Source organism: Cucumis melo, chromosome 12 (genome assembly GCF_025177605.1).
Source record: "Cucumis melo cultivar AY chromosome 12, USDA_Cmelo_AY_1.0, whole genome shotgun sequence".
Taxonomy (NCBI): Eukaryota; Viridiplantae; Streptophyta; class Magnoliopsida; order Cucurbitales; family Cucurbitaceae; genus Cucumis; species Cucumis melo.
In genome coordinates this window covers 3,238,455-3,265,864 of record NC_066868.1, presented here as the reverse complement: position 1 = coordinate 3,265,864, position 27,410 = coordinate 3,238,455, and the positions used below count along the sequence as shown (strand labels likewise).

The 27,410-nt window shown below is 30.3% G+C and overlaps 3 protein-coding genes across 4 annotated transcripts; 1 reads left to right on the top strand and 2 right to left on the bottom strand.

Annotated features, from left to right (window-relative positions):
• The first annotated feature begins 974 nt into the window (after window positions 1-974).
• LOC103497208 (40S ribosomal protein S15a-1) lies at window positions 975-2,552 on the top strand. Of its 2 annotated transcripts, none has more exons than XM_008459320.2 (4): window positions 975-1,118; window positions 1,222-1,382; window positions 1,466-1,626; window positions 2,239-2,552. In XM_008459320.2, exons 2-4 carry the CDS (start codon window positions 1,250-1,252, stop codon window positions 2,335-2,337), a joined length of 393 nt encoding a protein of 130 aa, XP_008457542.1. In that variant the 5' UTR covers window positions 975-1,118; window positions 1,222-1,249; the 3' UTR covers window positions 2,338-2,552. The 2 variants fall into 2 exon arrangements, with proteins under 2 accessions (XP_008457542.1, XP_050936386.1); XM_051080429.1 differs by having other exon boundaries at window positions 1,035-1,118; window positions 1,466-1,630.
• Window positions 2,553-12,332: 9,780 nt separating this feature from the next.
• On the bottom strand, window positions 12,333-12,918 carry LOC103497207 (zinc finger protein ZAT12-like). Its single transcript, XM_008459319.3, has one exon. It carries the CDS (start codon window positions 12,896-12,898, stop codon window positions 12,419-12,421), a length of 480 nt encoding a protein of 159 aa, XP_008457541.1. The 5' UTR covers window positions 12,899-12,918; the 3' UTR covers window positions 12,333-12,418.
• Window positions 12,919-17,110: 4,192 nt separating this feature from the next.
• On the bottom strand, window positions 17,111-20,176 carry LOC103497206 (protein ALP1-like). Its single transcript, XM_008459318.3, has 2 exons — window positions 19,723-20,176; window positions 17,111-18,356 (listed from the first exon to the last, which is right to left on the bottom strand). Exons 1-2 carry the CDS (start codon window positions 19,853-19,855, stop codon window positions 17,323-17,325), a joined length of 1,167 nt encoding a protein of 388 aa, XP_008457540.2. The 5' UTR covers window positions 19,856-20,176; the 3' UTR covers window positions 17,111-17,322.
• Window positions 20,177-27,410: the final 7,234 nt, after the last annotated feature.

Genomic DNA, 27,410 nt, shown 5'->3' with positions numbered 1-27,410 from the left:
CCACTTTTTACAATGCACACTGTAATATGACGCTCCAAAGATTTTTTAACAACTCAAAATGATATATCTTGCTAGCATACAACAAAAACTAATTACAAGAAATTGTATTGAATGACATAATTCAAGGCAAAACATGCCAACAATAAATAGTAAAACAAAATTATGTTAACAAAACTTACAGCCCAGTAATTTCGATTGGCAATGTCCCAGCCACCTTCATACCTCTTTAAGGTGTCTAAGTCTTAGTTTTTAATTTCCATTTTAATTTTTGTCTTTAAACTTGGGGACAACTTGGGACAACCTTAGCCCGAGATCATATTACATAATGCTAATATGTTCTTTATCTCGGGCTATGTCAGAAACAACTTTGGCTCAGGATCATTGACATAATTGCTTTTATTTTTCAGCTTATGCATCTCGAGGCCATGATGACCTGAGAACAATTAACCTAAATGCTTATGTTTTCAACTCGAGAACTCTCGTGGCAAATTTGGCCCGAGAAGAGTTAACCTCAATTTCAATATTTTAATAAAAAATGTACTATCTCGATGACACACTCGACTGAGAGATCAAGAACTTTCTTTCAAATAGATTTTTAAAATTTGGAAAGAATCTCGAGATTATCTTGGTCGAGATTGACCTTGAGAAAAACAAAATTACGAGTTTTATAAAACTATGCTACTTTTGAATTATAAAACTAAAATGGTGCTAGTTTTATCAATTTTCCTTAATTATTTGACTCGAGATTATAATATTTTATTTTCACTAATAAATTTTCAATAACCACTCAATTGAAAAAAAAATATAATTTTAAACTACAAAGAATTAACAAATCATGGAAAATAGAGATAAAGTTACATTAAACCTTAACAACTAAGATTTAAATTCTATCCAAATTGTATAAAGCGAATTTGGAATTAAACCTAATTTATAATGCATTACTTAATACAATTTTTAATTTTTAAAAACTAAAAAATTAACTTATTTAATTCTTTTATTTGTATTTTGGGCCTATTTTTATTGTTTTTTAGGCCCAAATGTTAGGGTTTTGATCAATTTATAATGCTCTCCAAACCCTAAGCCATTCTTTGAAGCCGACGCCTCCATCTTCCATTCAGGTAAATCTCCTCGCTAGGGTTTCCCCCTTTTTTTTTTGTATTCTTCTTGTATTTTGTTTTGATTTATTTTTTCTGGTTTTTGTTTCTGTTTTGCTTTTGTTAGAAATCATTGGAAGTTTTAATTTGGAAGAATGGTGAGAGTTAGTGTTTTGAACGATGCTCTTAAGAGCATGTACAATGCAGAGAAGAGGGGCAAACGACAGGTCATGATCAGGCCCTCTTCTAAAGTCATCATCAAGTTTCTTCTGGTTATGCAGAAGCACGGTTTGTTTCTTTGATTTGACTTCATCTTTGCAATTTATTTTCTCTATGTCATCTGATTTCATCTTTTGTTCTTTAATGTTTAGGTTATATTGGTGAATTTGAGTTTGTCGATGATCATAGATCTGGAAAAATTGTTGTTGAACTCAACGGCAGGCTGAACAAATGTGGGGTTATTAGTCCTCGTTTTGATGTGGGTGTTAAGGAAATTGAAGGTTGGACTGCTAGGTTGCTCCCTTCCAGACAGGTTAGTGTTTAATACCTTTCACTTTTGTGAAATGCGATCGTGAAATTTAGGGATTTCACTGGAGATGTCAATAGTTGTTAAATCGTCTTGTTACGTAGATTGTCTTAGATTCTAAATCAGGCTAGTTGGATATCTTAGTAGATGCACATGAAAGAGTAGTATGAATACTTTTCCATTGTTTAACAAGTACTCTGAAATGGCTGCTTAGTTTTGCGAACGTTTAAGCCCACATTTTTTAAAACTTGAGACGCAATAAGGCGCAATAGTCCTATGCGAAGTATGCATGCTCCATAAAGAGAGTAAACGAGAGTAAGCATGGTTGTGGAGGAAATGTGAAAAAAAGCCTCAAACACAAAAAATTTTAATCTTTATTAATACAACAACCCTAATTCTTATTCCAAGGCACAAAGCTTTGAGCCCTGGGGCTTTTGGATGGTTCTGTGTTCGTCCGGAGGGCTTTTAAAATGCCAGTTTAGATACAAGTTTGGACAATTTTACTTTCGAATTATCTTTTGTTTTCCATTGTAAGTGCTGGCTGTGTAAGGATTTGTTTAGTAACATGATTTTTCAATATATGGTAATGATCTGTTTGATGAAATTAATAATATGCAGTTTGGATTTATTGTGCTGACAACATCTGCTGGAATTATGGATCATGAAGAAGCAAGAAGGAAGAATGTTGGAGGCAAAGTTCTTGGTTTCTTCTACTGAATATGGTTTTGAGCATCCATTATGGAGTTTTGACATAGCTTTCAAATAGTACTACATTTTCTGTCGGTAAAGAAAGATCCTTATCCTGTATTGATGATTAGATTTTGTGTTGCCAGTTTCTCATTTCTTAAGTTAATTCCAAGGAAATTTTTATTGTTTTCGTGAAGACGTTTTGGTTCTTTTAATTATAATGGAAGAGAACTAGTGCTTTCAAATCTCTTGCTACCTACTGTCCCAACTCTGTTTTCTGTCACTTGAGTTTTCAAGTTCAATAATAGTTATCTTAGAGAGACCCGGAGCCAGCCCTTTTAAAAGCTGTACTCAAATTTCTAGAAATGTTATAATCGGAGTCTTGTACTTGCAATTGTTTCAGAAATTAGACCTCAATGGATAATAATTGAGCCCTAAAGCTTAAACCGAACAATTGTCTTAATTTTAATACTATTATAGGTTTGAGGGCTTAAGTTTTGACGATGAGGATATCTTTGCAACTACCACGATACTTTAGAGATAGGAGATAGGTTTTGTGTTTGCCATATTTATTGCATTGTGAATGATCTTTGACAGTTATTAAATTGAAAAGTCCGTTAGGGGACTTTTTCAATTGAATGGTATGTTTGTATTGAATTTCTATGCCCTTGCCCTTATAATGTTGATTGAAACATGCTCGGGATGGATCGGTCATTGTAGATTCCCCTTATGAAGATTGAAATACTGGCAAGATATTAGAATTGGGTTAGTTTACGTTCATCTTAGGTGTTTGTATATTTTTATTTAGATTGAACATGTTCCTCGTTATTCTCTTTTATTTTGTTTTCTACATGCCTAAGTTTTTTATTAACTAGAAAATGCATTATCTTCTTCTCCCTCATCTAATATCTTTTATGGATGTCTCTAAAATAATAGTTATTTTCTTCTCCTTGATTCCATTTTTTATTGTGGGCATATATGGCTTAAACGTCCTTTCTACGGGGCAGCATCACTCGAAGAAAAAAAATATTAAAATTTGTTTTTTGTTTACCTTACTAATCTTACATATTTGTTGATTATAAATACAAAATTTTAATTTATTAACATTTAATGACTTAATTTCACTAATCAAGAGTTTGTTTATAAGAACTGAAAAAGACAAAAAGAAGTTGCATGACGTGAAAAACGAATAACATAATTTCAAGAAAACGGTAGCATATTTATATCAATATAGAATAATTTTAAAAACTGAAAAAGTCAATAAGTCTACGATCGAAAATAAAAATGTTCATTAATTGGTCACATTTTCGTGTAGTTCTTTTAAACAATGATACATGTAGGAAATGATACACAGTAGTATCAACATGGTCATGATACACGATTGTTGCGATAGTGTGCTTTTTTTTTTATGGTAAACGACCGTTTATGTCATGATAAAAGATCGTGTAATTCTTTTTAAAAGATTAGAAAATGACTTCAAATATAAGCGATCGTGTTGATTATGGTAAGCGGTCGTTTAGATTATACACACAATTGTCTAGTTTTTTTTAAACGATGGGAGAAAGGTTTCAAATCTAAACGATGATTAGATAATCGGTCGTTTAGATCATATCAAAGTGATATTAAAACAATCTTGAAAATCTAGAAGATGAGCTGAAGAAATTTGGAAGAGAATGAATAAATTGCAAAGAAAAAAAAAAGTGACGAATCGTCTGAAATATGAAAGACAAATTTGAAATTTATGAAAATACTTTACCGCCTTTATGGACTTTTCGTTTTTATTACTGCCGTAAATATTTTGGTGTTTTGTTACATTTATGAAAAGTAACAATAAATATATGGGTTATTTTTGAATATAACAAAATAAAATTTCAATTTATATTTCTACAACTTTCGGGTTTGTATTAATAATTGTATAATTGTAAACTCTAATTTTTTGGAAGAACTAATAATTGTATTAATTCAGATTCTATTTTTTCTTCCGGTTAGTTTAGGACTTAAATTGAACCTTAGGGTAGATTGATATAATCCCGAAGTTTGGGTATAAATTGATATTTCTATAAAATATAACAAGGTTTTATACTTTATCCATGTCTATTAATGACTTGATAGAAGTCTATAATTGATAGGTTTAATTTTTTTTTAATATTTTATCAAATTTATGATTTCAACAATTTCTTAAATAAAATATTTAATATATTAATATATACGGGACATTTTCAAGTACAAAATGAATCAACTATTGCAAAATTTTAGATAGATCTACCGTTGAAAGACTTTCTATCAATGATATGTTAGACATTGTCATTATTTGATATAGTATGAAATTTTGCTTTTTTTTTTTTTTTTTTTTTTTAATATTTTCAATAATTTTGTTAATTTATCATAAATTTTCTAAATATATTTGTCTTTTTTTTTTAATCCTACTAGTTTCTAGACTGTTTCTTATCCCTTTTCTATTGGGGTATTTTCAAAAATATAAAAAAATGACAAAATATTTACAGTCTATAGAACAATTCCGAAAACAGAAAAAGCCTAGAGGCCCACCGTGCAAAATATCAAAAATGCCCCATCAATTACGCCGTCAACAACGTGCACATAATATATTTGCGATCGTTTAGATTTGGCTATTTTTGGTACACGATTGTTTAGATGTGACCACAATTTATTTTTTCAATTTTTTTGTTACACGATCGTTTAATTTGATTACGTTTAAATTTGGTTACACGATCATTTAGATTTAGGGATCCAAGTCTAAACGATTTTTTTCCCAAAACTTGGTACACGATCGTTTATATTTGGCTAAACGATTTTTTAAAATTCTTTTGTTACACGATCGTTTATTTTTTTTATACGATTGTTTAGATTTGTCTACACGATCGTTTAGATTTGGTAGACGATTTTTTTAATTCTTTTGGTACACGATCGTTTAGATTTGTCTACCGATGATTTATTTTTTTTACACGATCGTTTACATTTGGCTACTCCAATCTAAATGATTTTTTTTCAAGATTTTCTATACATGATTTTTTAGATTTTGCTATTTTTTTTGTACACAGTCGCAAATCTAAACGACGTAAAAAAAGAAAAGGAAAAGAAGAAAGACGAAGGAAAGAAATCACAGCGAAAAAAAAAAAGAAGAAAGACAATGGAAAGATTAAACGACGTAAAAAAGAATTAGAAAAGAAGAAAGACGATGAAAATATTAAACGACCTAAAAAAGAATCCAAAAAGAAGAAAGACGATTAAAAGAAATTGCAAAATAAGAAAAGCAGAAAGATGATGGAAAGAAGTTGCAGTGAAAAAAAAGAGGAAAAAAGAAAGACAATAGAAATATTTAACAATGTAAAAAATCAATTGAAAAATAAGAAAGATGACGAAAAAAAATCGTATAAAAAAATAAGTGGAAAAGAAAGAAAGACGATGAAAGAAATTGCAGGAGAGACGATTTCATCGCGAGGAAGAGAAAAAAGATGGAAGGACAAATCTGAAAATTTAAAAATGACTAACTTTATGGACTTTGTTACACGGATCCATAAATAGTTTGGTGTTTTGTTATATTTAAGTAAGTTTCCCTTTTCTATTTCATTTGTTTCTTTCTAGGTTTTTAGTTAAGATTTTCTTTTTGAAAATCGTTCCTGCATCCATTTCAATAAACTATTTTGTAAAATTGACTTTTGAAAAAATCTACAAATAATTGATAATTAATGGTTAAACTAATTTTAAAAATAATCATAACGAATGGTATAAATTAATTTACCATGAAAGTTTTGGAGTTTAGTGGTTATATAATACAAGTTACACGTAAATGTCTTTCAAATGAAATCTTGCGAAGATTGTAAATCAAGTATTTGGCCTATCGATAAGCCGATGTTAAAGAATGTAATTCCACTGACTTCAACATTATTCACTATTAAACTTTACATGTTTATCGAAAAACTTTATTTTTTATCTTTAGATTTCAGTCTCTTTAATATTTCTTGACTCTCAACTAAATAACTCTACATGAAATACTACTTCTTAACTCTATCGTATTAACTCTAGACTTGAAAGAACTCGACTCATACGCTCTAGACACCCTTCTAACGAAATTAATAGTATAGAGTTTTGAATACAAAATTGATAATTTCCTTTTTATTTCTACAAATCTCAGTTTTTCATTTCTTTCAGAAAGGATATTTCAAATTTTACAACCGTGAAAATAACCATTTATATTTAAAAATTATTTCAAGGACAAAAATATGATATATATATATATATATAAACTCCTAAAGAAGTCAATGAGATCTCTTGCAGTAATTGTTGAACTAATTTCCTTTTCGTATATTCAATCTCACAATAATGATAATTCACACCGTGTGAATAATTCAACGATCTTCCGTTCTAAAGGTAAAAGGTTTGAATCTCTCCACTCCTAATTGTGGTAAAAAAACATATGTACAATATCAACACATTAAACCAGAGAGTGACTTCTATCGGCTGATTAGCACAACAACCCAATAAAATGAGTGATGGGCTAAGGTTAACCAGAATTGAAAATGAGTTAAAAAGGTAGTTCAATAAGCAAAAAGTCGATGAAACAAATTAAAATGTTCTTCAAAATCTATCTTAAAAAATTTAGTAGATGAATCCTTATGTTATTGTAATGTGATAAAGTTTCTTAGAAGTATCATTATTTCACAATGCCATGCATCTTTATCCTAATATACTTTTAGTGTTTTTCTTTTAATGGAATTTTCAATTGAGAAAAAACTACAGCATATTATAATACCATTTAAACAATATAATATAATTGAACACTTACAACCCCATTATGAACTTTTTCAGTAGATCATAAGTAGAGAACATATAAGTTATTGATCGGATAATAAATAACAAAAATGATCATCAAAGCCAAAGTTCTTTTTTTTTTTTTTTTTTTTCCTTTTCTTTCTAAATAATAATAATAATAATAATAAGAAGAAGAAGAATAAGTAGTCATGTAGGAAGAAGAAAAACAAAATACCAAACTCTCCTCCTCCTATGATCTCCAACAAAGTAGCTTTAACTTGGTCCGATTTCATTATTTTGTCGTCTAAGGGTCATCTTTATATATATATATATCGTACGTTTTCTAATATGCCAAAGAGTATTCGTTGCCCAAAGTGACGCACGTGATCGAACAATTGTCGATACACGATCACGATCCACGTTCACATTTCTTCACTTTGAAATCATCGATCCTTGGCCCGTAGAAAAACGTTTGAGAAGCCATCGGAACGTCGAGCTACAACATAGAATAAAAGGGATGAAAGGCCGGGAAGCCATGGATGGTATATATTTCACAAAGATGATGAACAATGCCAAGATGTAGATTAGAAGGGGAATTAGGTTTTAGAGAAAAAATTGGGAGAAATGGGAGATGGTGGGGGGTTGGTTTTGATGTTGTGGAAGAATAGGATCTTCTAAGCATATGCTTCAAAGCAATAACTAGTTGGTCCATTTTCTCTCCACTTTATACTAACTTTTTGTTTATTTAATTATTAATGACATGTATATATGTGCCAAAAAGTGGTAAACCCTAACCTTAAAAACATTTCTACCCTTATTAATTATTTCACCTTAAACTTTGATCTTTATATATAATTTACACCTAATTCTTATGAATAAACCCCTAATCTTATAATCAATTAATAAAGTCCTTTTTAGTTTTTTAAACTTAACACCTATTTTATTATTTCTCAAGATTTTGTGATGATTTTCATCTTTATAGTAAAACTATAAATGCATTTTTCGTTTTAGAAATTTGATTTTTTTAAAATATCGATGAAAAGTACATAAGAGAATAAAAATTTTAGAAGTAAAAAAAAAGATGTTAGGTAGATTTGATTTTCTAAAAACAAAAAAAAATCAAATAAGTATGGTAAGTAAGATAAATAATTACAATTACAAAACATATTAAATAGCTATTAAATAAAATTAGGGAAATTAATTAGGACATATATATTACCATTTAGAATTATATGTGTATTCTAAATGAAATCTTATAAGGGAAATGCTTAGCTAAGGATTAAAATATCAAATAGATGTATTTTAAATTTACGGATACAAATATGGACAAAATATTGATATCTATCCATAGATATTATGGTAAATAAAGAATGTATAAAATTATTTAAGCGGATAATTGTGATATTTTACTTATGCATATTCCCATTTTGAATTTGATGTGACATTTTTTTTTTTCTAGTTTGATAAAAATATTTAAGAAAATATAATAAAATATATATTATATCAATATTGAACGATAAGTATTTAAAAACGTTAATATTTTGTTTAGAAAGATATAAATGATATTAATATAAAATTTATAGATGTACGCAACCAATATTTTAATAACCTCGTGCTTTTAACTTAACTGTTAAATTAAAAAAAATTGATTTGAAATTCACTATTATTATTATTATTATTATTATTAATGTAACAATCCTCCAAAGTACACTTAATATTTCACTTAAAAAGAGCACTATTTTATTCTCAATGTACTCTAATTGCGCACTTTCCACATTTGATGATCTGAGAAAGCAGTATAGGCTATTGTTAATTTTATATATATATATATATATATTTCTTGTAAATGGAGAATAAAATTTCTAACTATAAAGTATCTTTCTGGACATTAAATTTTTAAGAATAGATACATTCGTTCTCTAATATTTTAAATTGATAATTTTAGTTCTTGAGTTTTCAAAAAACACGTAGTTTAAAAGGTTACTTAACTAATAAATCTATAAAATTAAGGGACTAGAATGACCGATTTGAAATATTAGAGATCAAATGAATGCATCTATTCTTGAAAAGTCGAGAATCGAAAGAATATTTTTGCTGACTGCTAAACTTTTTATTGAAAATATAATTTCTCTTTTTAAATAGACCTAACTAGTTAGAGTGTGCTTAGTTGTCACCTTTTAAGGAATTTTGGATATATAATACAAAGACATAAGATTTAATAGCCAAGCAATTTAAAACATGCTATTAATAATATTATAAACACCTTTTCTTCAAGATCTTCATTATGAGAAGCACTTTTTTTTTTTTTTTTTCTTTTTTTTTTGTTTAAATATCAACTTGATGGAATGAATGAGACCACGTAAATCAGTTGCAAATTTAAAGGATTTTTTTTAGTTGATTTTAGAGAACAAAACTCTTCCAATTAAATTAAATAAATCTGTATAAAATGTTTAGGTATTGGTTCGTATATTAATTTTAATTTATGACTATTAAACAATATTTTTCTAAATGCTATACGTAATAATACACAATCCAATATTAATTTCGACTACTTTTCCTAATATCGTTATAGGAACATTGATACATACAAAGAGAAAAGAAAGAGATAATCGTTTGGAAGAAATAAATTTTTGTTGAGAAAATATATATTTGATTTCCACTGTCTCATCACTCGACCATTTATTTTTTCTTCATTTTTTTTTCTAGTTCTATCACGAAGTGTTCTTCAAGCCTCCATGCAAAGTTATTTTTCTAGACATTTCTTGCATCTTAAAATATCTTAAATATTTCTGTGAATTAGGTGTGGTCTTTTTATCTTTAGAGGTGTATATATTTATATCTACGTAAGATTTAATTCACTTATACTCTCTAATTTTTGCTTCCTCATATTTTAGACTTGAAATATAAAAAAGATGGTAAAACTATGAAAATATTACTATATTTTCTTCGTTGTTTCATATTACTAGAAGCATAGCTCAATTGATATAAATGTACGTTTTAACTTTGTAGCATGAAATTGGATTTCTCACCTCTACATCTCGGTAAAAAAGAAACGAAAGGGTCATTTTTTTGTTAACGTAGATATTCTTTATTTCTGTAAATTTGAAAGCAAAAGTTTAGTGAATTTTCAAAGGTGTACTATTCAAACACTTTTTGATTGATTTATATAAAACACTTTGCGAAGTTTATAACACATTCAAGGACAAAATTTAATGTATGAAATGCGGATTCCCTTTTATTGGTTTCAAGGGTATTATTGTCATTTTGCTAAAATCTAGGAGGTGACAATTTCGGTTTTTAAAAGAATTATTTGAAGATATGATTTTCATAACCTTACATTTTGGGTTGATAATTCTATTGGTTTCATAGGATATATGTTTTTGACATTTTCCTAAAATCTACTGAGTTTCATCTACATTTTAATTAGTCTATAAGTTTTGCTTTCATTTTCATTTAATTCATAACCTTAGATTTTACACATTTATTTTTGAGTTTTACTAATCATTACTTTAATACTTCACATTAGTTTTTCATTAATTATTTTACTAATGTAAAATTTTGTTAATTAGTTCTTTTAATAACATTGCGGCTAAGAGAATTTGAATTTAGAACTTTTTTATTCTGTACATGCATATGCTAATTGAGTTAGCCAAGTTCATGGTGTTTTGTTAACTAGTTTAAATAGTGACAAAAGTTTAGTAAAAAATATTGTCATAATAATTAATTTAATAATTTTAAATGAATTTAGTTAATTTAAATTAATTAGTAGACATTAGCACTAAAAATTGTTGAATAGAAATTAAAACTCAAAACTAATGTATAAAAATACTAAAAAGTAAATAGAAAAAAGGTCAAGGTTACAAATGTAAATATTGAAGTCTTGGAAAATACACGAAAATACGTATATATTAAGTGAAATATAAAAGTATAAAATAAGATTTAGAAGGAAAAACCAACCATACAAGCTTCACCAAAACAAAGAAAAGAGGCAATCCAATTCAACACAACCATATAACACCCTCCCTCCCAAGGCCAAAGAGTGAATACTTAAATGAAACATTTTTAGATCTAAGTAAATCAAACTCAAAATTCAAAAGTAAAATGTAAACTTTGAAACTTGACTCGAAGATAATATTTTTATTGATCTTGTTAATGCTATAACTCGTAAGGATGTGGACTTATTTGAGTTGTCAGGTATTGTTAAAGGCATTGATCCCTTGACTCTATCTACTCTGGTGGTGTCCTTTTGTGGTGCATGCTAATTAAGAGTAAGGGTGGATATTGGTAAATTGGAGTGGTTTTTCGACCAAACTACAATTGAATCAATTAAGATTGATTTAGTAAATGTTCAAATTGACCTAGACTACAAAAAAGTAAAAACCGACCTTTGGTTGGTTGATCGGTCGAATTATATCAATTTAAGCTTTTGAAACTTTTCAAAAATGTTATCGATTTACATTTTCCTAAACTGATGAAATCCTTCGTTATTTTCGATTGATCACTCTTGGTTCGGTCAGTATTGGTCACTTGGTTCGATTTTTGGGTCTATCATACTCATTTGTAATGGCGGAAAAGGGGAGAAGGGTGTGGTATGGTTGTGCGGGATTGAATTGCCTCCTCCTTGTTTAGTTGATTAGCTTTTGAATGAGTTTCCCATTAAAAAGAAAAGAACCTAGACCGAACGGAAACCTAAGCCATAGGACTACAAATGTGCTTTTTACCTATAATAATATTTATGCCCTTTTAACTTTTTCTCCAATGCTTTTGCTTTCCAGTGTTCTTCAACTACTCTTTACTTTTAAAATATTTAATAATTATCAAATATTCATTAATAAAAATGGACATGAAAATTAAACCATCAACCTGGTAATAGTTCTAATTACATATTCAAATTTCTAACATTTATATAAGTTTGAATATATAATTACAACTATCACTACCACCATACACATTAGAGGTGATTTTTACAATTTACCTACAAAAAAATATTCAATGATCAAATTAAAGAAGGAAAAACATAAATGAACTTAGCTAAAATAAGGAAAAATTTATAGTAATACAATAGTATGAAACTTTTCTTACTACCTCTATCCTAATTTAAGAATTAGGTAAAATTTATAGAATAAATAAATTATAAATTAGTATATCATTTAATACAATAGTATTTAGCAAATTTTCACATAGAAAATGTACTATCCATTTTGAAGTTAGAGATATCTCCGTCCTTAGATTTTCGAGGTAAAGAAAAAAAATCATATGAAAAGTAAATTTAATATACATTAATATAAAATAAAAAATAATAAAGAATTTGTGTGGAATAAGGAACAAAGAAAAAAAGAAACTAATAAAAACAATTTACAAAAGGAGTGGACAATTGCAATTTCAAATTGTTTTCTATTGGCGTTAAGTTCAAATCCAAACCGAAACCCCTTTTCTCACCGCCGTCAGATTTCTCCAGCACAGCGGCGGCGGTGGTGGTGGAGGTGCGGTGGCGCCTCATGTGGCCGCCCAACGCTTGACCCATCGGAAAGTGAAGCCCACAAATGGGACAATCGTGGGCCTTGGGCTTTGTTGGTGGGCCGTTAGCGTCTTTGAAATTGGGCTTCTTGTGGCTGGCCCTATGCCCTCCCAAAGCTTGGAACGATGAAAATTCCCTATTACACGTTTTACACACAAAAACTTTGCCGGAATCGGCGGCCGGAGCAGTATTCTTCCGCCATGGCTCCTCCACTTTGGACAAACAATCCACCATATCTAAAGCTTCAAACTCTCCTTCCCTTTCCCTCTTCATAAAATTTGGATCTAATTCTAGAGGGAACATGAACACAAAAGTATTGAATTTGTAATATGAGAGGAGTTGGGAGAAAGGTGTTTTATAGGAAGAAAAAGATGTTGGCTTTTGAAAGGAAATGACGGGTTTAACCTTGGGATTAATTGGGTGTATGTGGAGAGAGAAAGTGAGGAATTGGGTGAAAGGGAGGGGTAGTTTTGGAAATTAAGAGGAAGTTACGTCATGGGGGTAGGCGTAGATGAGGGCAACGCAAACTTGAGGTGGAAGTTGAAGAGTACGAATAAAGTACGGTTTTGACTAATTTGTATTCAAATCTTCAACATCAATTGTCCTGGATATTTTATTGGTCCTAAAATGTATATAACAATTTCTAAATTTATTATCAATACTTTTATTCTTTAAGTAAACATTTATTATTATTATTATTACGGTTATTTTCAAATATAATAAAATGAACCAATCAATTAATTTAAAAGAATTAAAAACTCAAAACTTATTCAATCGAAACTATATATAAGAAAAAAGAAAAACATTAATTAACCTATATTCTTATATTCTTAAGCATCTTTAGTCTAATGTTGAAGTTCTTATGCTTGAATGTATTTTAAAATATCTCATCATCTCATAATAATAAGTTTGGATATAAATTTGAATGTGAAAGGTGGAAAAGTATGTCAATCAATCCATTGAACATTTTTTAATGTAATGACTTTTGAAGAAAGACTAATTAAGGCATAGAATAGTATTTTGGGTTCTTCATCATTAGATTTTTCAAGGAATATGTATATGAATGGCCTCACAATTTTTCAACACAACTTATCTAATTATGAGGTAGACATAAACTGAGATCCATTTCTTTTGTTTCTTAGGAAAACAAATAAAAAAAAAATAAAGAACAATAGTAATTAAAATAAAACCTTTCCTTTTAAACTACTCATTACAAATCTATTTTGATAGACAAACTAAGTACAATTTTTTTTTTTAATGAAATCGAGTATGAATTAACTGTCATACAAACGCGTTAATTTGAACAAAATCTATTGAATCCTCTTTATCTTTTATAATCCTTAAAAATTATTCTTTTTAAATTCGATAGATGAATATTTAAAATTTCAAATTCTAAAATTGAGACATCGATAAGAGATTTTTTAAAAAAGGTTTTGAATATAGTTTGGTGGACTTTATCTAAGTTTCAAAATGTATTTTTAAACTCGATATATACTTTTATCGTTAGAGTATGTTTGGGGGTGGGGTTTTAATGTTTTTACTAGGGGTGTATCCCAACCCAATCCAACCTGTTAAGTTTCCAACTCAACCCGTATAATATAAATTGGGTTGTGAGGTTGTATTTTTTTTTTCTTTTTTATGTTTCTAAATCCTAATGTTTGTGAAGTTTCAAAATTGTTCCTTAAAAAAAAGTTTAAAATTGCTATACATTCAAAGTTTCAAATATCTATTAATTCAAAATTTCAAATATATATATAATTCGGCTTAGATTGGGTTGATCCGAATTTTTCAACCCGACACCCAACCTAACTAGAAAAAAATAAAAAATTTCAATCCAACCCAACTCATATAATATGGGTTGGTAGTCCGGGATATTCTTACGCCCCTAGTTTTTACTAATACTCACTTTTAATTTTTTGTATTATTATTATTATTATTATTATTATTATTATTATTATTATTATTATTATTATTATTATTATTATTATTTGCAAAAGCATTGAATTAGAATCAAGATAAGTGGATCCCGTAGTCCTGAGATTAAACCACAAACGAAACAGAAACAAGAAGAAATTAAAAAAAAAAAAAAAAAAGAACAAGAACAAAAATACAATTAAACAAGCACAAAAGCAAAAGCTTTACACAACTCAAGGAGAATAAAGAAGGAAAATCTCACACAAACTCAACTTATCATTTGGGAAGGACCCAAATTAGTTCCATAGATTAAAATATTACACTCTCTTTAGATATGATATATAACGACATACAATGAACTTCTCTTAACTTTGAAGCGTCAATTTTGGAAGAAAATCGAAAAACTGACCGATTGATTTTCATGAAAATCAAAGGCAAATATTGTGGTGTGGGTGCAACTAACCGTCACTTTGATTCTTTTGTCATAATTCAAGTTGATACCAAATTTCTTACGCATATCCGTTGTGATGTCCTTTGGTCTATAAATTATGACTTTATAGGTTTGACCAAACACCTAACTTCTAACCTATCTATGGTCATGATTCAATGTTTCATGCTTCCAAGTATGAGCACTAGAAAATTTCAAAATATGCTTAAACTTTGCAGTTTACATTATTCATATGTGTCATAATCGTAACTATGTAAAGACTGTAACCATTTGTGAATTCGATCTTTTTAACTCTAAGCTCAAAATTCTTCATCATTAGCCTAACAATCTCATTGTGACGAGTCCTTTTTTTTTTTTAACATGAACATACATTTCTCCAACTTGATCAACATCATCAAAACTTGAAGAATTGACCAAACATCATTCATTGACTGACTGATTGCTGATTTGGTATTTTCGACAACATTCATGATTTGACGCAATTTAGTAATTATTTGAGTTAAATTACGTTTATTGATTTTCATACGATATCTAAACTTGTAAATGTGTATTATTTTTGTTTAGATTTTATTTTCCTTCGTAAGTTTATTAATATCCCACGATTTTTAATTTTTATCAGACATGTGATGTTTTCTTTGATACTTCGACATGTTTAATTCAACATTTAGGTCAAACATTTCGCATCTATTTCTATTTTTCTAGAAAAATTAAGACTAACCTAATAATAACAAGAATAAATTTACTTATTTTAAAAGGCGTAAAATGCTTTTTTCCTAACCATTTAAGTATCTTTTACAAAATTTTAATATTTAGATGTTTTCTAAAAATACGTGTTCATTATTGTTATAAATCAATATTTCTAAATCGAATTGAGATTTCAACATTTCATCGAATCTAACATCTTAGACTTTGTCTCAAACTGGTCATAGATTCAATTAATTTAGATTTTTGATAGAAAAGTCAAATGTCTAAATCTCTCACCCCACATCTTATTAGGCTAAAAAAAACCATAAATGTTGCATTAAGAAACAGTTGGCACATTGTTATATATGTTTAGGTAAGTTAAATTAATGAACAAAAGATGGCCTGGACTTTACAACTTTATAAATTTAGATAATTTAGTATGTGATATGACATGTTAGGGAACGTCTCCCGCACAAACTATTCTAAAATTATAATAAACATCCCTTTTCATAATAAATAATATTTAAAAGTTTTAAATTAGTTACGGTCAATATTTTTTAAAACCCTCATTTTCTATCGTATTTATTATTTCTATCGCTTTTACTATTTTAATATAATTCACACCTCAAATATAAGACCATAACAACCAACTTATTGCTCCAAACGAACCCCTTAAAACTTTAATGAGTAGCATATTATTATGAATGAAATTTTCAAAAAGAAATAAAATTTAAACGATAAATGGAATATTTTTAGATGTAACAAATTCTATAAATCATAGACACTGACAAACTTTTATCTTTCTACTAGCATCTATTATTGATAAAATATGAAATTTTGCTGTAACTATAAATATTTTCAACAATTTTGCCCGTTTATATCTCATTTGAACAATTTTTTACTTCGAGATATGATCATTTATTCATTTTTATTCATTGAAAAAAATGCATTGATTTCATATTTGACGTAATAGAAATCCTAATTGTATCATGTTTTCTAAGTCTAATATTCGTACGGTTGATATGAAATTATATGATATTAACATATTTGTACCATTAATATTTGAACTTCTACGATATCAACATATTTGTACCCTTAATACTTGAACTTCTATGATATCAACTTATGTGTATATTTGCATGCTTAGACACATTTAAAGTCACATGTCATCTCTGGTTGAAATAAGCATATATATATATATATATCAAGTCATGAAGAGTGTAGCCAACTGTCCAATTCTCCAACCCCACATATCACAAGTCATGTCATATCTTACTAAGCAATTGACTAATGTTCTTTAGAGACTATTTGAAAGCTCCCAAAAAAAGGAAAAAAAGGAAACTATGCCAATTAGAAAAGAAAAATGCAAACAGGCAGGCAAATTGAAACTGATAGAAGTTGAAATTTGTATGTAACGCTGAAATATTTCCATACTGTTCACAACAAAAGAACAAAAACCACAGCTCATATACTAATAACTTGTGTGTTCTGTAATTTCCCTCTTTCAATGTTCAAAAGACAAATTTCAGATCATTGGACCTGAATCAATTCATCAATCACTCCCCAATAAATGACTAAAGCATCAATTGATGATATGTACATGTGACAGAAGCTTAATCCCATAATTTAAACCTTGTAGAATGTAAAAGAATAGTAAATATGGTAACCAAGCCTCTCAGTTTCATATGAACAGCAAAGACAATCTCTCTCTCAAATATGCACCCTTTGAGTCAAAAACATCACATACCTGTTGTTTGTAATCAACGTCATGTTCGATAGACAAAGGAACATCACCATCCTCTGTTTCATCTCCGATATCAATGATAATGTTATGAAGTAAGCAGCAGACTAGAATGATCCTCGGCAACCGATGTTTATCGGGTCTCCACATCACTCCTTGAATGATCCTCCACCGTTCTTTCAACATTGCTAGTGCTTGTTGAACCACCAACCGAGTCGCTGTGTGTCGCTTATTGAACTCAGCTTTTGATGTTGAGAGTTCTTTTCCATCATAGGGAGTGACAAGATAGGAAAGTAAAGGATAGCCGGAATCTCCAACTATATATTCTTGGATTTCCGATCTGTCGGGAAGCTCTAACCTCTTCCCATTCAGCCTCTCCCCCTTGTCACAAAGCTTGTGGAAGTTTGAACTCTGGAAAACTAACCTATCCGACAATTTCCCAGGCAATCCAGTTAATATGTCTCGAAACCTCATTTCTGCATCTACAATCACTTGCAAAACCATGCTGTGGTTTTTTTCGTCATCAAGCCACACAAAACTTGTGGGATCCGAAGCAGGCAGACACATCGTGATGTGGGTGGTATCGATCGAACCACAACAGTTAGGAAGTCCTTGTATTTTCTCAAATTTTGATTTCACTTGAGCCATTTCCACTTCATTTGAAGGCCAATGAAGATGGCAAAGCCCCCTTTCTTCCATTGACTCCACAAATCGCCATGTGACTTGAGACACAGTCGAGTGGTTCAATCCAAGTGAATCACCAATTGTCACTAACGATTCACCGGACCCCAGCCTTCTTAAAGCTACAGCTACTTGATCACATAAAGACAACGGCCTACCGTTCAAAAATGTAAAATGACCAGATTTAGCTGTCATGTCGTCCTTGACAAGCAAACATATGTAATCGAAAGTCTTTCGGGAGACCTTGAAAATGGATTTGAATCTATCCAAACCTTTTGATGCAGAATGAAGACCTGCATAGAAATGGGGCCAAGAAAGTGTAACCAAAATTTTCAAACTAAAACACTGAAATTGGTCCAGAATATTTTGAGGAGAAAAGGCTGAGCTAATCCCCAAATCATTGGATACATTCATGACCAGTATGATTAGTTTTTCACTTTGTAGTGTAATGGCAATAGATTCTCAGTGGTTTCCAAATATGTAAAGTAGAAGACTTGAGAAACTGATAAACACCAGAAGAAAAATCTAATGACATTACGTCAATGCCAAAGCAATGAGGATGTAAATCATTTGATGTGAGTTATAAAGCCTAATAATTGAATAACTACATTTTCTAACTCTCCAATCCACTCTCGACTCTACATCAGTCCAATCTACTATAGTTGTCTCAACACTTCAAAACACAATTTAGTAACATATGGAAGTTATATTATCTAATTGCTAAAATCAGATACGATAGAGGAATAGCATAAATTCTCTTCATTCTCTAAGATAATAGGAAGGAATTCCAAAACAAGATGTGCGTCATTCTTGTTGTGTCTGAACTTCACTCATAACAAAACCATACATTCAGGGGTAGTAGTTGGCAGAGAACATTGTCATCACCCTGAAGAAGGAAGGACAACCAATACATAGCGAAAGGTTGGAAGAAGGAACACACCCCCACCCTAGTATATAGAAGCATCCTTGTAATTCAAAGAACTAGCACTCAAATTTGTGGAGAGATGAAAATAAAGATAAGGCCATTTCATTTCAACAAGAGAATGACACTCAAGTTCCATAGCTCTGGGTCTATATCGTCACTATCATCTATAAACTACTAATGTCGAATCAGGGTCAACTAGTTACAAGTTCGAGAAGCTCTTGACAACCAAAGAATACTAAATACAGCTTATGAAGAACCAAAGAATACTAAATACAGCTTATGAAGGTGTAACGTCATAAGCTAGACCAGTCAAACAGCATAATCAATCCCTTCACAAATTAAACACTAACGCATCAAACCCAAAACGAGATCCCCTGTCAAGCTCTATACATTACGAGCACAGAAAACAGATCAAAATCTCAGAAGCAAGGCCACGGCATTGACTCATTCAAACTCTTATAAACAGAATCACATAACATAATATTTCTTCATAGAAACTCAACAAAATGTCTTGCCCTTCTATACAATGACTCGAAGCTAACATAATTATCAAACCTCCCAATGCATGCAGTACCGTCAATTCTTTCTACACACCAGATAAGAAGTCAACTAAGTTCAAATCATTTTTGTTCCAAACAGTCGATAGTCAAACAGAACCGATCTTACAATCGAAGAACTTCGATTAGAAGTAAAGAGAAAATCAAGATATTAAAAAGAAAAAAAGAAAGAAATACCATTGGTTCGTTTGGAGAAATCATCCCACCAATCTATAGCGTCATCCTTTTCAGAAGAATCAGAAGCAGTACCATTGGAATCGAGCTTCCTCTCTAATTTCTTCTTCTTTCTCAAACCTCTGATTGGACCCATTAGCCACAACGAGTGAGTGATTAAAACCCAAAAATAAAGAAAATGTTATTGACGAAGAGGATACATAATATTCCACAAAATCGCACACAGATTCTTGAAATTTTGGTAAAAACAGGAATTGGGTTTTTTAGAACATGCAGTGGAGAAAGATCGGGGGCCGCCCTTTGAACGAAACCAACTTTAAAAGAAGAAAAGGTCCAATCAAAGGTGGGAGTCCATGAGAGAGAGCAAGAAGCTTTGGGTTAGCGAATGAGCTAAAGGCGATTTTGTTTTGTGAGACAAATCTGACGGCGGAGGTCTTCATAAAAGGCTCTTCCCAATTCCATTAATTCCAAAATTATCAAATTAAATTTCTTAAATAATAAAAATGAATTCTACCGATGAGCTTAATTTCACGATCTAATGGATTTTTGTGTTAGTTTTTGAAAATAATAACCGTTTGTTAAAAGGTGGTTAAAGTTTGCAATTTAAGTAGGTCTGAAATTAAGGTTCTCTATGCTAAGACATCTCCTTACCGATAGATGCTCGTGTCACTTCTGAATACTTATCAATAGTGTTGCAAGGGTAGTGTGATCTGGTGTTTCCACAAACTCCTTAACTATTTAAAATGTATGGCACCGCTCTTATGTTTTTGTTTCTATTCCTATTTGAACTATCGACTTAAAAAAAATATCTAATAGTTTTCTAACATGTTTTAAAACTTTTAATAATGTTTCAAATAGATCCGTCCTTAACTTGATCGACATTTAAAAATATGTTACAAACTTATTATAAACAAAATTACAAGTTGAGATTCATATGTAACTTAAGACTCAATTTTCTATCTAATGGTTCAATTTATTTTTTACTATTTTTATATATATATATGAAGGACATAGTTAAATTTCTTTGATAATTTAAAAAATTTATTAGACATAAAATTAAGAATTTTGAAAAACTATTAAATAAACTTTTGAAACTATAACACCAAATATTGATATATTGAGATTTAAAATATCAATTTAAGATTTCAATTTATGGATAGATGGATAGATATATCAACAAAATATTGATATAGTTAAATATTTGTACAACTAAGAGAATCTAGAAATTATTTTTATTCTCAAATTATTGTTATATATTAGTATCTCTATTTATATTAAATTACATACTGTAAATTCTGTGAGTATTTATAAAATGAAGTGATTGAAAATGTTGAAAATATTTTTTAAAAAATATATAATAAAATTTATAAAATAAAATATATGCATATGTATCAATTATTTGATATTTTCTTTTCATTTATTGCCTTCTAATGGATGGAAGGATTTCAGGATAAAATAAGTATAAACAATTTCCTTGGCTGCTGTATTTGATGATGAAGATCTTTGCCTTTCCATATTTTTCAAAAACACATTAAATTCCATGTGTGGGTTTGACCTTTTTTTCCCCCTTTTACCTATTTAATCTTAAGTCTTTTCAAAAATATAAAAAAGCGGTAAAATATTTACCCTCTATAAAACAATTCCAAAAATGGAAAAAGTACAGAGGTCCATCATGTAAAATACCAAAAATGTCTCGTCAACCATGCCGTCAATAATGCGCGCGTAATATATTTACGATCGTTTAGATATGGTTATTGTTTGATACGCGATCGTTTAGATATGACTACAATTTATACGCGATCGTTTAGATATGGTTCAATATATACGCGATCCTTTAGATATGACTATAATTTATACGCATCGTTTAGATATGACTACCATTTATACGCGATCATTTAAATATGGTTCAATATATACGCGATCGTTTAGATATGGCTACAATTTATACGCGATCGTTTAGATATGACTACAATTTATCTTTTCAATTCCATCGTTTAATTTTGGTACACGATCGTTTAGATTTGCGGACCCAAATCTAAATGATTTTTTTAAAAAAAATTGGTACACAATTTTTATAATTCTTTTGGTACATGATCGTTTAGATTTCTTTAGACGATCGTTTACATTTGGCTACTCCAATCTAAATAATTTTTTTTCATGATTTTTTCAAGATTTTTTATACACGATCTTTTATTTTTTTTACATAATCGTTTACTTTTTTAAACGATCGTTTACATTTGGCTACTCCAATATAAATGATTTTTTTTCAAGATTCTTTATACGCGATCTTTTAGATTTTGCTTTTTTTGTTGTACACAGTCGTTTAGATTTGGTTACCCAAATGTAAACGCGTAAAAAAAAAGAAAAAAAGAAAGACGATGGAAAGAAATCGCAGCGAAAAAATAAAAAGACGATGGAAAGAAATCGAAGCGAAAAAACGAAGAGGAAAATAAGAAAAACGATGGAAAGATTAAACGACATAAATAAAAAATTGAAAAAATAAGAAAGATGATGAAAAGAAATCGCAGAAAAAAAAAAAAAAAAGAGAAAAGAAGAAAGATGAAATAGTAGGGGAAGATGGAGAAGACGAAATAACAGAGAAAGACGAATCGCGAGGAAGAAAAGAAAGATGGAAGGACAAACCTTGAATATTTAAAAAATGGCTAACTTTATGGCCTTTGTTATACGAGCCATAAATAGTTTACAGTTTTGTTGCATTTATGTAAGTTTTTCCTTAACCTTACTTACCTCACATGTTGAACTCAAAGAACAAGAAAAAAAAAACTATTAAAAAAAATTACCAAATAGATATAAATTAAAGGGATGATAAAAAGAATAGCAAAATTAGAGTTTTACTTTGGATAAATGACAATTTTATTTTTAAATTGACAAAATAGCAAAATAGATAATTTTTAAATTATAAATGGGAGAACAATGCCTTAAATGCCCCCATCTAATTGACAAATGTGATTTCTAAATACAATTGTAACATATACCACAAATACCCTATAATTAATACAAACTATGCACCCACACTTATATTCTATTCTCCCCAACAAAAAAAATAAAATAAAATAAAATAAAAATAAACCATCTTCTACAACATATCACATCTTCTGCATGCAACCACTTCACATCTTCTGCATTTACTTCTTCACTTTTGAAAACCCTAGAATTTTTTTGTGTCATCTTCTTTCCTTCATATCTTTGTTCCTTCAAATCTTCGATTAGCATCTCCGTTGCTTCAAACTTTCGTTTGCGCGACTATCTCCATTCTTTCTTCCGTTTTGGTGACTTTTAAGATCGCTTTCCACTGTTACCTTTTGGCCTCCGTTCAGGTATGCAAACGTTTGTATTCAACCGTTTTTTTCCTTTCAGCATAATTCGCTTCAAATTCAACATTCAATCTTCAGGTTTGCTATATTATTTCAAGTTTCCGAATGTGCATCTGAATCTTTAATCTTCACGCTTTTCATCTTCAGGTTTGCTTCGCCGTTTTCAATATCTTCAATCTTCAATCTTCTGTTCGTTTTCAAATCGATGAGTTATTATTTGGATTTGTCCCCTATTTTCACATTCTCAAATTTTCTTCTTAAGATTTGTCCCGTGTTCTAACATTCTCTGCATCTGTTTTCGATATTCTTCTATTTTGAAAATAAAGTACTAACTTTTTTTTTTCAACTTAAACGTTAAATTTATAGATACTGTTGAAAGATAAGGAGTTGTAGAGTTGTAAGATCTCTTTTCTTCCAGTTCTTGCCCACTCCGTGGTTTGCCTTTGCTTAATACATCTGTTGAGTAGAAAGACTGGTATTTCAACGGCAACCTCCTAAGCAGCGGACTCCTTTCTTTTTCGAATGGCGGATGGAAGTGGGATGCAGAAAGCTGATTCACGAATATTTTATATTTTATTTATTTATTTTAATCTTCCTAAAATAAAGGGCATAAAATGTGAACAAATATGCCCTTTATTTTAGGAAGATTAAGTGAGATTTCTTGTGTACTTTATAAATATATATTGTTCTTATAAATTTTAGAGAATATAAAGATGAAAAAGGGGAAGGGAGAGGTCAGAACAAGAACAAGTGATCAGTTAAGAGCCGCAAGGATCACTGGTTCTAAGAAACAATTGCCAACTGGAATTCAAACTTTGTCGAGTTCTTCTGAGGAGGTACAAATGTATGGCTTTAAGAATTATACAGAAGTTGTAGATGTTTATAGTTTTTTCTATGCATATTAGAGAACAAAAAATATAATGGGAGAGGATTCGGGGAGTAAGCAAGACAGTCCAAGAACTTCAAAAAAGAGGAGGAGGACTGAACCGCCAAAAGAAGACGTCAATGTACAGAAGAACACAAAGGATAAAAAGCTTGGTAAACTGCAGATTTATTTTCCAATGACTTGTGGTCTGTTAGGTTTCAACAAAGCTTATTTATGTTGTTGCCTGTGTCGGTTTCAAGAAGGCAAGTTCACAGAAGGAAAGGTGAAGGAAAGAAACAACAAGAGATTGAAGGAAAGGTATGTGTTCCCCTTTGTTGTACTTGAATTATGTATTATATAAATTGATTATAACTTTGACAAATTGGAAGATACTGAAAGCAAATGCGAAGAGGAGGAACAAGTAGAATGAGATGAACAACAAAAAGAAGATAAACAAGTAGAAGAAGAACACGATGAAGAAGGGGAAGGTGAGGCAATAGTAGATGAAGATTTGAGTTCATCGATGAGTGAACAAGATGAAAAACGAACGGTTACTAAGAAGAGAAAAAAAGCTAGGGAAAAGGAAAAAAAAAAAGCACATAATTTGATAAAGTATTTATTATTTCTTGTATTGGCTATAAATTATGGTTTTATAAAATAGGTGAAGGCTATTAAAAAAGAACAAAAGGCAAGAGAAGATCGAAGGAGGAAGGAAAAAGCACCAATGAAACCGAAAAATCTGAGGTATGTATTGTATGGTACTTCTGTTGTATGTGATTCATTCAGATACTCTGTATTTATGTATTGTGAATGTAACTCATGTTATGTTTTTTAACGTATGTTTTGAATTTATCTTTTGAATTCCATAAGACATCGTATGTGGAGTTTGTATATTTAGTGTATTTGGTTGTATGTGGTGCAATTAATTACACTATATTTGTGAGTTGTGAATGTAAACAATGTTCTGAATGTGTGGTATGTTATTTTATGTTGATAGTGTATTCAATTATATATGTTGAGTGTATTTATATGTTGAGTGTGTTTGTATGTTGAGTGTATATGAATTCCAAAAGGGAACATATATATTACAACGTATGTTTTGAAGTACTTTGTATGTTGAATGTAACTCATGTTATGTTTTTGAACGTATGTTTTGAAGTCAACATTGTATGCTTTAAATCCTCATGTATGTGGTGTAGTTAATTAAACTGTATTTGTCTATTATGAATGTAAACCATGTTCTGTTACATTGAATGTATTGACGGTGTATTCAACTATATAGATTGTCTAAGGTTCATTTGTGGTAGTTGCGATATTTTTGTTTAATATATCTTTAGTGTTAATCAATTGAAAGTGATAGATATATGTGTGGTTACTGATAATTTTTTAAAATTAATGTTAAGATTCGGTCTACTTAATGTACTCTAAGAGGAGAAATGAGCCTTTAAAGATCAATCTACACACTAAGAGCACAATAATAGACAAAATTAAAGAAAATCTTGGAGATAGGCTGATTAATAGGTTTAGAGAGGGGATATTTGGGCACTTTCTAAACTTCTCCATAACAAACCAATCCTCCCAATTGTTGTTGTACCTTATTCAGCGAATGTGCAAACCTAAATCGACTAGTCAGCTTCAATTTCTAATAGGAGGGAGAGTTCTGAAGTTTGGGTTGAGAGAATTTGCCCTTATAACCGATCTAAAATGCCATGAGATTTCAGATATTAACCAGGAGGATATAAAGGGGGGTGGGTGGCTAAAAGGAGTATATTTTGAAAACCTTAAAATTGTGATGAGGCAGTACTTGAACGTTATGTTCAATATAAGTACTGCAGCCACCGATGATGATAGGATAAAAAAAGCTAAATTTTACTTTCTCGAGAGTTTTTTGATCCCTAGGCAGGAATGTCTAAGTATAGAGTGGGATCACATCATTAGGGTTGCTTTTGAACTCTTTGTAGAGTTCATGAATAGGGCCGTTTGTAGCAAGGGGCAAACGAGGATTTCGATGGGGGGTTTATTTTCTCCATTCTTGCTTGGGCTTACGAGGTAATCCCAACATTAAGTACCCCGCCCAACTTCTTTGCAACAAGGATTTCAAATGAAGTCCCTAGAATTATAAATTGGGCAGCCGACACACAACTCAAATGGAAGGACTTAAAATAAAAGGTCTTCGATTCGTCAACGATATGTAAATCTGGTAATTTGTAGGAGTTTTGATATTCATAACAGTTTTAATATTTATAAAGTATTTTGTTCCTTTTTTAAACAACTTGAAGTGTCCTCCATGCTCGCCACACCAATTGAAGTGGGAATGCCATACTTTGCACCATTCCTGAAGACAGAAAAAGATATACTCAAAGAAGCAGAAGATGAGCTTTGAAAGACCCAAAATTCTGACCGAGTAGCCCATGTTTCGCTGAATAGAGGCATGCCCTCTACAAGTGGGATTGATGGTCTGACGAGAATGGTAGAAAAGATTGAGAAGAACCAAAAGAGGATGGAGACAAGTATGGAAGGTATTCTTGAGTTTCTTAAATCTGTAGAATTGAAAATGAATACTCGGTTTGAAGAACTAGGACAAAAGATGAATGGAATAATAGAAGCAATAAGGAGCCAACAATCAAGTTCTTCAGGTGCCCAATACACAAATGAATTTATGGTAAGCATGTTCTGTAAACTTCAATAATCTGTGTGCATGTAACAGAATCTCAACAAATACACTGTATCTGGTATGTATTTGTTACGCAGGGAGCAAGGGCATTTGAAGAGCACCTTGAAAAGGTGGAGGAGGACCAAGACGAAGATGACATTGAAGATTTGAACTTGGATTCAACCAATCCAACGGTGCTTGGAAAAAAGGATGACGATGAAGACAAAGACGGAAAAGGGCTCATGGATGAAAGTGGAACAGGAACTTCCAGAGGGCAAGATGGTGGGCAACCTAAAATGAATAAATCAAGCATACCACCAATAGCCGGAGATAGAGATTGTTCGCTATATAAGGTAAAGAAAAAAAATCAAATTGTTGAAGCTGTGTATAATACATATTATAAACTAACATATGTACATAATTGTAATAGGCCACAGAGAAAACCTAGGAAGAGATAAACAGACTGATACGGTCAAGCGATGAAAGTGTTATATATGATGAAATCAAGAAAAAAGAAGACAGAAGAAAAACGATATAGTTGTAGAAGTGTGTATGTTTCTTATATTAAAGGGCTATTAGTTTAAGGACATTTGTATATCAAATACATTGAATCTGTACCTTTAACTGTGTGGAGTAGGCTGACCATATTAGGAAGTGTGTGACAATCGATGATATGAATATTTCTTTGGGTCATTTACAAGTTGGCACTGTTTGTTGTAATGAATGATGATCATTACAGAGTATATGTTGATTATAGTGTATTTGTTATTCTGGCTAATTAAAAATGGGTTGCAATTTCATCATTTATCATTATGAATATCATTGAATGAATGGATTA